Raw genomic sequence first — 11,138 nt, forward strand, 5'->3', positions numbered from 1 at the left:
TGGAAACTTGTGAAAGTGGGGTTCATGATTCAAACATAATATTAGGTGAATTTACTACTCACCATCTTCGTAGTTTTTCAGATAGTAATCTGGACCAGCCTGTCCTCTGAACTTTGCCAGGTTCTTGAGGTTGTGGAACTGCAGGAAATCGGTCCTCTTCCCCCCAAAGCGCAGATATGCTGGGGACAGTCCCCGGGCCAGGGTCACCAGGCGCTTGGAACTGAACAACAAAAACAACACATTACACACACATGAAAGACAGCGAAATATGCTTGTAAAAAATACTCGTAGCTGCGGGGGGGAATAGTTTGTTCATAGTTACACGATAGCCTATATATATATCATAAACGGAAACGCATCGCCGCTGTGAGTGAGTGAATGACAGGGCAGGCTGCCATACGGAACGCCTCTTCAAAAAGCACGCTTTCATCTGAAAACTTTACTGTTCCAGACCATGCAGGCCCAGAAATGTGTTACAGTTTTTTCCCCCATCTGTAATATTATTGTCTCTTAGCTCCATAAATATTTGGAATTAGTGCGATATTTGCCACGTGAACGAGAAAGGGGTTTCGTTTCACTTAACACACAACAGCTTTTCTTTCGCAGTAAAGATTTCACAGTGCAATCCTCCGTTAATTTACCCATTTTGTAACTCCCAAGCATGCACCGACCGAGCATATAGCTCGGAGTAATTTTTTTTACTGCAACTGCTCAACAGCTACACACTTTGTACCTACTACTATAATAATGATAATAAACTGTTCAGGACAAACCTGGCCAACAGCTGCAGCAAATGCATATTATATTATCCAGTTGGTGTATCAGAAGAGCTGATGCAGTTTATACAAGCCTCTCTAAAGTTACGGGACATTTGAAAGAAAACAATAGACCTTATGTGAAGGCTGTATGAAGATAGCTTACGCTATGACGCCGCATTATATAGACTAGCTATATTAGGTCCGTCGTATACATACATATATATATATATATATTATATTATATATATATATATATATATATATTTTAAGGCCTACATAATATATGCCTTATACCCTTTCACTCAAATGCATAAAAAAGTAAAAAAAAAAAGTAAAACAACTACTTTTAAATGAACGTATAACCGATTTTTGTGTGTATACAGTACGCACTAGCCTTTCGAGTTTCGACTTACTTGAAAGATAACATATACATGCTGCAGCTTAATGTAATGTTTATTTATGGTGAAACATTTGAGTCTGTGCATTGGATTAAAAAAATCAATGAATTAATTTGAAGATTAATTAATATTTCGTCACATTACAGAAAAAAGAACACAGCACTATTTAATTCATGCAGTTTGACATTGAGCAAAATTGACCTATTGTGCTGAAAAGGTCAAACTTATTATTTTGAGCAATGGGCCTATATTTTATAATATTGAAGATTTTTTTTATATATATATATATATATATATATATAAACGAAACTGCTGACTCTCATTAACCACATTAACTGGCGTCCATATTTTGGGTACATTTTCAAACGTTTTAAATGTTCTTTTTTTTCCCATTTTGTTCAAAAATGTTCAAAAATAGCAGAACAAATAAATACAGAATAGCATATACCTATACAACCTCACACGGCATTCTTACACACATGCATGGCAGCGTGTATATCTGCTATTTTATCTATTTATCTATAAGTCGAATATATAGGGCTTTAAGCAATGAGAGGAAATTTAATTAAATGATTTGCTGTTATTTTTTGTATACATGCTAAGTTAATTCAATTTGTTAAACCTATAATACAATATGCAAAAAGTCGGCTATAATATAGCCTTGAACTTGAACTGAGCCGCTATATTAAGCCTCTTTCAGTCAACAAGTTAATCTGCAATAACTCTTTACCTTCTGGGGGTATTTAACACTTTTGAAATGCCTTAACTGACATTAGTTATAATAACATGTACTATAGTAATAATAACATGACACATTTCGTGGACTATTTTGAACCGTCTTTGCAAATCGCATATATAGGGCCTATACAGTAGCCTATATTGGCTATAAGAACATATTTGTGAAACAACAACATTTAAAGTCTAACAATTTAAATTTGGCCTATATCACGTGTTCGCTATAGGCCTATACTTTGCACTAATATAATAAGTACACTGTTACATTTTTAAGTGTGTTTGTTGCATGAACAAGCTAACGACTATATGGCCTGCAAGAGGCACAAAATGCGATCACAAATAGCATAATTATGGGCATATAATTATGGTGAGAGCATAATATCCAACCGATTCTAAACTTTACAGTCACTTGTTAATTTGGCACCATTCAAACACCATGCAGTTAAAGAGAAACGCTTTGGCCCGTCCTGGGGATGGAAAACGCACGCGCGCCACGCACGAAGCAGCATAAATCCAATTCCCAAAATTTCCCCAACGACGATAAATCAGACATCATGGTCATGGACACTGCTGCAAATCGATAGAGGAGAAGAGGGTTTGCTGCTGCCTGTTGACAAAAAAAGAAAGGAAGGGGGAGAAAAGGGAAAAAGGGAAGGATTTTCCCCTCTCTCTCTCTGTCTCTCACTCTCTGGCTCTCTCTCTCTCTCTCTCTCTCTCTCTCTCTCTCTCTGCAGTCTCTTACCTCAGAAAGTCCAGCCAGCCGTCTTTAATGATCGAGGGGTCCAGCTGCAAGGATAGGAAGTTCTCATTCAGGACCTTGACGGCACTGCGCGTGTTGACGTCCAGTAGAATGAGAGTCCGCTCCGTGAACCCCGGTGGTCGCTGCTGCTTCCCACTACGCGCCGCCGCCGCCGCCGCCGCCGCCGCCGCCGCCGCCGCGGATCTCTGGTATGCGGTGGAGGAGGAGGAGGAGGAAGAGGAGGAGGAGGAGAGGAGCACCAACTGCATGAGCAGCACCAGAGACGCAGATGCCAGCCACCGCCTGGGAGAAGGACGAGAAGGAGAAGAACAACGTACTGCCGGGGAGGAGGAGGAGGAGAAGAAAAAGGAGGACGCCGGTGATGGTGGACACGCGTGGCGTGACGCGCCGCCGCCGCTGCAGCCGGGCATCTCTCAAGTGGTGCGGTGGTGGTGCGCACCGCGCGGGGAGTGGGGACCACCGCTGTGTCGCTTGTGAACGGAGGAAAGGTGAGGCCGGGCCGCGGGGGGAAAATTGCAACGTCTTCTTCTGTTCTGTCTGTGGTGCCGTACTACTAAGCCTACCCTATACAGTTCCGACCGTCCGCCCCGGTTTCATAGATCTGGTCCTTCTTGTCTTCCTGTCTGGTTGTCTCTCTCCCACTCCCACCCTCCTCCCCTCTCTCACTGACTGTCCCACACCCTCTCTCTCTCTCTCTCTCTCTCTCTCTCTCTCTCTGCGCCCCCCCCCCCCCCCCTCTTCTCCGCCCCTCGGTCGGAGGAGTTTAGTGGGAGCTGCAGTCAAAACAGACTAGAGCAGAGGCGCGCTGCACGCCTCGCGGCCAGCCTCCTCCCCGGCTGTGGGAGCCAGAGGCTGGGGGGGAGGAGAGGACCCAGCGCCGCCCCCATATAGAAGGTTCCTCAAGCCCAAGGTATATACATTCTGAACTGATGAAGCTTTAAGAGTGATCTCATCTCGCAATGGCTTTGACTTAACTTTAAAGCCATCCGAGAGTATACACATGGACCCGTAAAAAGGGGGTTTTCTTTTTTAATTGCAGAGATGAGCGCAGTGAGGTGATCTATTAGAAGTAGACCTAAACATATAAGTATATGCAGGGTGATTTTAATATATTAGGCATGTGCCTTCATGGTTAGACTGTTGTTAAGAAGAAGCATATCATGTATCACTAGAAACGGTGCGTGACTGAATGATGATGGAGACAGCCAGGTCGTTTTATGAATGAATTGCGCACGTGTATTACCTAATAATAATACTTATGTATAGTTTATTTTTTTGAGAAGGAATACTCTTATGGTTACTTTAACCAACCAACGATTTAAAAAAGAATCGTTCAATGTCAATGTGGAAGCGAAGGGAAGGCCCGCGAGGGCCAGCTTGTCCACGATGTGTTTAAAGTTACATCATCAATCATCACGATCAAGATCTCATCCATCCCAGAAAGCTATATTGTCCATCACATCACACCACATAGTCTGTAGAAACGTGTCTTTTGTGCGCTCCTGCATAACAACATAAAAAAACACACGATATGATTACAGGATTTAATGTAGGCTACAGCAATGGAAAATGGAAAAAAAGAGTCGAGTATATATAGCCTAAGCTAAATGTTGCTGACACATGTAACAATATATGCAATAAAGGTACCAAATGCCAATATAGTATTGTATATGTATGTTGAAAATGTATTGTTATTTATTTGCTATTAGCTTTAGGCACGCATGGCTATTTGCTAAAATGATTAATCCGACACGTACACAAAGAAAGGGAATACAAATAATATGCATACCTGAACAGGTCAGCATGGACCAAAATGTGTCCAATACCATTTAGATTTTCCTTAATTTATTTCTCCTTTGTTACCAACAAGTGATCTATTGCGCGATTTATAGCCTACAAGACGGGTGATATTTTGGAGCTCTTGCGCATTTTGGCGTCGCTTCAAAAAGATAGGATGCTTTTGAAAAATAAATCCGTCATATAAAGAACTCCCCTATAAAGCTTTTTTAACCTTTCTGTGACATTTATCGCCAGATGTGGGCTTCGTTGTTAGCCTTCAGAGAGAGATAATATGCACTCTGCAGGAAAAAACGAACGGATGCTCTTAGCGATATGTCACAGGGAAGCGCGGTCGATCGAGGTCATGCACTGGTCTCCAAAGTATTAACATGAAAGGAGATGAAAGAATATACTATATGAATGTTCTATTTTTAGCCCATATGAGCCCTCATATATATGTAGACATTAAATTGTCAGTTTGACACACAAATGGCATTTTGTGATCAATATGATGAGCCTGCCATGCGCCACATGCGATGTGAACGATAGTTTGTTTGGCTAAAAGTGCCTGCAGTGAAAAGACTACACGAGGGGACACACGCACACACAGAGACACACACGCACGCACGTCTCATGAGGTAGCCTACTTTTTTACGCCGGTATATGAATCTTGTCTTGCCTTAAGTTGCCTATATAGTATTTTCTTTTCGATGCTTACATGTATGTATATATAGTTACTAGTTAGCCTGCCTTATCTGATTTAGATTGACACATGGCCTAACATGAAATGTGTATCTTCATGGTAACTTCAAATGCAGTTATAGGCTATACTTTGTAACGTGCATTTTATTTATTTACGTCTTCTTTGCATTTTATTTACGTGATCATTGTTCTTTGACCAGTAATCTTTGTAATTAGGCCTAAGTCATCTGATAAATACCAGACAATGTAATTGTAAATTGTTAAACGTTACCGTTGTCATGAAGTTTCCCTCTCAACGATTAGGCCCTTTTATTTATTAAATGTATTTTTTTATTTATAAAAACGGCATTGGCTTAATATTACAATTAAGCATTGTGGGAAAAACTCAGTAGCCTAAATGTAAACTTTTTTTAAAGATGAACCATCAAGTCGAAATTAATTCACACATATCGAAACACATGCGGAAGTCACTTCGTTCTAAACTTTGATTGACTGGCATCTTAAAATAGCACACTGACATTGTTTTAACATGCACTTAAAAGCATTACAGCTCTTTGAACGTGAAATTCTTCCAAATGCAAAAACAACCTATACGGAAATCATGTTCCAATGTTTAACTTAACTTTACTGGGCATGTTTAAGTCATACGAGAAGTAGCCTGCAAATAAAAATTTAAGGTTTTTCTTTTTTTTTTACCACAAGGCTGACAATTTGTGCCTCCTCAGTCAGCTTTTATATAGGCCTACATTCGAGTTGTGGAAACTGATGTAGGCTAGCTGTTTAGTCGACATAGCATACAGCGATGTCGCGTAACTTCCCACATAGCTAAAACAAAGTAGGCTTATAATGTCTCCATAATTAAAGATATTTTTTTATACGCCCGGGGAAACGCGTGGTGTTTTTTAGAGTTATGAGTTTAAGTGGAACTGACTTTCAAGAGCGTAACTTTTTCCTCCTGTTGAGGGAAAGGTCACAACTTTACTGGATACAATTGACCTCGTCTGCGGAACCTGCAGTCTGGATCAATTGAGGTCCTGTGTGTGAGAGAACTTGAAGGACCGAGGCGTGTGTGTGTGTGTGTGTGTGTGTGTGTGTGTGTGTGTGTGTTTAAAACAATGCAAACGGCGCTCAGTTAAGATGCAGCTGCGCGCAGGGGAGGGTTGGTTTATAAGCAGAAACTAGGGGCGCGTTCGGAAATGCGCCCTGAACGCACTGGTGTGCTCTCTTGTCGTTCGTTTATTCAGTGCACTCAGTGCGTTGTCGTTCGAAAATCCAGTGCGCAGCGCACCGGGTGTGCCGAGTGCCCGCACTGAGCAACCCTACCCTGAGGGTAGGGTTGCTCAGTGTGAATGGTGTGTTGTAACTGGTCCTTCGTAAATAAGGCACACTGAACGCACTCTGTGACGTCACCGCCCACCATACTCAACAAACTGACCACATTCCCGGTGCGCATAGCCGAACGCGCCCTAAATACCGGACAACATAACTCGAGTCCTTTTCTAACCTTTTCTTTCTGGGGACGGGGGTATAATATAACCATATATTTAACCCCAAAGTCCACTATAGAATCCCAACATAATTCGTGTATAAATCCATCGTGTTTAAATCAGCCGTTGACTGTGCTGATAAAGGATCAAAAGCTATTATGGTCAACTACTTTGATGACACTTTACATATTTATTTATTTATTCTCCTATGGGCGGATTGGTTGACAATGAGGTGATTGCACCCAAAAGGGGTCGGGAAAGACTAAACTATACACACACAACTATAGTGGACAGTGTCGTCTATAGGAATATTAAAATAGGTTAAAAAATAATAATATATATCAGATTTGTCTTCATATAATATCCTAAATCATACATTCCTGCTGCTAAACAGAAGACACGGTGGCGAAAAAGGTGACGATACTGCCATCTTGTGGACATTTTGAAAAGGGCAAATAAATAAATAGATAATCACGTGAATTGGAGGCTGCAGCCGGATATGTTACACTGCACTGCAGTTAGCGTGTCAGTGTGTGTAGCCTACTATCACCCCGACACAACCAATCACTCATGTAGTCACACTGATCTCTCGTGAGCGAGCGTGCGTGCGCGTGATCATGCATGCGCACGCACAATCGCACATATATTGCAGTCACATCTTGCACTATTTGAGCTAGTGCTGAGTGAAAACGTCATGGGTTTCCGAGGCTAGTGCTGATCTTGATTGATTGATTAATTTATTAACAGATTGGATAATTACAGTAGGCCTACATCAAGCACAAAACAATACAAAACTCTTTATACGACACCACGTCCACAGTTAACACTTGCCCACCATGTTCAATTCATCATAAAATCAGATCGGGTGAAATGTAATGTGCATGATGATGGGGTTCATTATAGGGCATTTCCTTAATTTCTATTTTTAGAAACTGGGAGCGCGGCATACCATTGCGTCATCATAGTGTGTGTGTGTGTGTGTGTGTGTGTGTGTGTGTGTGTGTGTGTGTGTGTGTGTGTGTGTGTGTGTGTGTGTGTGTGTGTGTGTGTGTGTGTGCGCGCGCGCGTTACACACTGTGTAACCCCGTTTAAGACAGACTCCAGTGTTTCCCCTCTCTACACCTCCCCATCTTTCTCTCAATCCGCGTTTCCTCTCCTCTCCCCCTCCTCTCTCCATCTCTCTCCCACTGTGCCCCCTCTCTCCCTCCCCTATAACTCCCTCTCTCTCTTTACCCCCCCCCCCCCCCCCCCCACACACACACACACACACACACACACACACACACACACACACACACACACACACACACCTCGCTCTCAGTCACTGGCCAGCTGTTTCCATCGATAGGCTCCCAGCGGAGTGAAAGAAGCGCTGCATGCAGATCATGTGATCTTCATCATCAGCTCGCTCGCGTGTGTCCTTCAGGGGCTCTCGTTCATTCATTCATTCATTCAGGATGATGGCTGCGGATGCTGCGGATGCTGCTTGCCTCCTCCTCCTCCGCCGCCGCTGCAGCAGCCTGCCGCCTCGCATCCTGCATCCTCCTCCTCACCACCGGTACCACCACCACTCCTCCGCTACTATCATCATCATACTCCCCGTCCTCCTCCTCTCGCTGCTCTCAGTGCGACCGGCCGGAGCGCTGCTCGGCGTCCGGCCCGAAGACACCGAGAGCGGACAGCTGTCCGTGCAGGACGGGATGGTGCGGGCGACTGAGGGCACCCGCTTCGTGCTGAGGGTGTACTACTCGAGGGACCCCCACCACCACCACAACGGGACGGGGGAGCAGCAGCAGCAGGAGGGGGGCGATAACAACAACAACAGACGGGACGCCGCGCCGTGGATCGCGTTCATAGAAGAACCGGGAGGGGACCGCGGTAAGGATGACACCGAGGAGGAGGATACTAGTCCGCCCGGCCGAGCGAGACGCACCAACAACCCGTGCGCCGAGGAGAGCGCCCGGAGCTCGGACATCGAGCTGCTGGGCTCCTTCAGGTCCACCGGCGCCGCCTCGTCCAGCCACAACTCCGTGCTGGTGGAGCTGCTCGCCAAGGACCTTCGCCGCGGCGAGCGGGTCAAGTACTACTCCATGTGCGCGTTCGACGGCGCCAAGTGGGAGCACCTCGCCACCAGGGACTTCTGGCTGGCCGTGGTGGAGAGGCCGCCGCGGGCGGACGCGTGGCTCCAGGCGGCCGTCTCGGCGCTGCTGCTGGCGCTGTCGGCGCTCTGCAGCGGCCTGAACATCAGCATGCTGGCGTTGGACCCCGTGGAGCTCAGTGTGCTGCAGCAGAGCGGCACGGAGCAGGAGCAAAGGCACGCGCGCAAGATCGAGTCCGTGCGCCGCCACGGCAACTACATCCTGTGCACGGTGGTGCTGGGCAACGTGCTCACCAACACGTGCTTCGTGGTGTGGACGTGCCAGATCCTGCCCGGCATGACGCCGCTCTGCACGGCGCTACTGTGCACGTTCGGCATCTTCTTCATAGGTGATTTGTTGTTGTTGTTGCCACTATAAAAATGTGAAACGCCCTATCGAGAGCCGTTAAGAAATGTAATCCCGGCCTATAGACTCCTTCAAAACCGCCCTCAAAGAGCACAGAGGTGTACAGACGGCTGCACTTCGAAAGTGGCCTCACCCCCTCTCTATTTTTGAGGGCCTATGTCCAACTTTTAGTGTGCGTGTAAACACAAATCTTGTCACAAACATTAAATGCCATTGATATAATGAATGGCCAGTTTTGAGTGTTTATTAAAAGACCAATGATTGGCCAGAATGAGATGCTGAATTCATTAGGCTACGTTTTCCCTTTTTCATAACCGTGTTTTTGATCACTCATTTTCAACATTTTACTATATGTCATTAATATACCTTATAGAGCTGTTGTGTGGAAATGTGTTTTTGAGTGGTGCAACCACTCCTACAACCAGCAATGTCCGTGTACCTGTGTATACCTGTGTGTATGAGCACGAGTATGTGACTTATTAATACCAGTAGGGGGCACCAGAAACAGAGAGAGGGGTATTGCTGTGCCTGCTAATGAGAGAGAGAGAGAGGGGTGTGATGTTTTCTTTTTAGAACTGGAGGTCTGAAAAACAAAACAAAAACAAAACTAGTTTTCTAGTTTTATCCTCTGTAATAGCATGCAGTTTGTTTTGTAGACCAGGGGTTCCCAAACTTTTTTGGACCAGGTACCCCTTTTGGGGTAGATATTTTTCCAGGTACCCCCTCATCCTCGCAACACAGATAACAATATATTTACAACCACAAGCAGTGTTTCCTGCAGGAAAAAGCTTTGGCATGGTGCTGGGCGCAGGCCGCAGGGGGGCCTTCTTGCGTCGAACATTTTGATTAATTAATTAATTTGATTCAATAATTAATGAATAAGATTAATAAATTAAGATTGATTTGTATTATTGCTCTTGTATTGCTATTGGAGACACTGGGGGGACACTGGGCAGGCACTGGGGAGGCACTGGGGAGGCACTGGGGAGGCACTGGGGAGACACTGGGGAGGCACTCGGGAGGCACTCAGGGAGGCACTGGGGAGGCACTCGGGGGGGACACTGGGGAGGCACTCAGGGGGACACTGGGGAGGCACTGAGTGGACACTGGGGAGCATGGGGAGGCACTCAGGGGGACACTGGGGAGACACTGGGGAGCATGGGGAGGCACTCAGGGGGACACTGGGGAGGCACTGAGGGGACACTGGGGAGACACTGGGGAGGCACTGGGGAGGCACTGGGGAGACACTGGGGAGACACTGGGGAGGCACTCAGGGGGACACTGCAGGAGGCACTGGGAAGGCACTGGGGAGGCACTGGGGAGAAACTGCAGCCACTGGGGAGACATTGGGGAGCCATTGGGCAGACACTGGGGAGGCACTGGGCAGACACTGCAGGGAAGACACTGGGGTGGCACTTGGGGAGGCACTGGGGAGGTACTGGACATTTCATATCACAAACACCATGTAGTGAAAACTGTAACTGTAAGCAGAAAAAAAATCTTTCGAATTTTGGAAATTATGAATCGATTTTGAATCGTTCATAGCGGGAATCGCGATTCTAATTCGAATCGATTTTTTTGACACCCCTAGTCTCTATAGCCTATATATACACCCATTCTGCAATCTGTTAATGACATTTTTCATTCAATCCATCCATTCCAGGCGAGATCCTGCCCCACTCGGTGGCGTCGCGCCACAGCCTGGCCATCGCGGCGCGGACCGTGTGTTGGACGCGCCTGCTCATGCTGCTGTTCTTCCCCATCGCCTACCCCGTGTCCAAGATCCTGGACATGGCGCTGCGCCAGGAGATCAGCAGCTTCTACACGCGGGAGAAGCTGGTGGCCATGCTGCGGGTCACGGACCCCTACCACGACCTGGTGAAGGAGGAGCTCCTGATCATCCAGGTATGGACGGTGTTGATGTTGTCGTGACCAGAGCCTTAGATATAGACAGAGTTACACAAACTGCGTTCACTTCATGGGGCCAGTCCAATGGCGGCTCTATACAGACTTCT

At 45.9% G+C, this 11,138-nt stretch overlaps 2 protein-coding genes across 2 annotated transcripts in view; one reads left to right on the top strand and one right to left on the bottom strand.

Annotated features, from left to right (window-relative positions):
* The window catches only part of hpse2 (heparanase 2), a 121,683-nt gene extending 118,409 nt beyond the window's left edge, over positions 1–3,274 (bottom strand). Inside the window, exons 1-2 of the mRNA XM_083775341.1 lie at positions 2,634–3,274; positions 63–220 (exon numbers count right to left, since the gene is read on the bottom strand). Of these exons, the coding sequence (XP_083631467.1) occupies positions 63–220; positions 2,634–3,061 (586 nt within the window). The 5' untranslated portion in view covers positions 3,062–3,274. The remainder of the gene's footprint in view (positions 1–62; positions 221–2,633) is intronic.
* Positions 3,275–7,945: 4,671 nt separating this feature from the next.
* The window catches only part of cnnm1 (cyclin and CBS domain divalent metal cation transport mediator 1), a 41,090-nt gene continuing 37,897 nt past the window's right edge, over positions 7,946–11,138 (top strand). Inside the window, exons 1-2 of the mRNA XM_083775337.1 lie at positions 7,946–9,106; positions 10,787–11,028. Coding sequence (XP_083631463.1) covers positions 8,077–9,106; positions 10,787–11,028 — 1,272 coding nt within the window. The 5' untranslated portion in view covers positions 7,946–8,076. The remainder of the gene's footprint in view (positions 9,107–10,786; positions 11,029–11,138) is intronic.

The sequence above is a fragment of the Protomyctophum parallelum genome (assembly GCF_964188405.1).
Source record: "Protomyctophum parallelum genome assembly, chromosome: 10".
Lineage (NCBI taxonomy): Eukaryota > Metazoa > Chordata > Actinopteri > Myctophiformes > Myctophidae > Protomyctophum > Protomyctophum parallelum.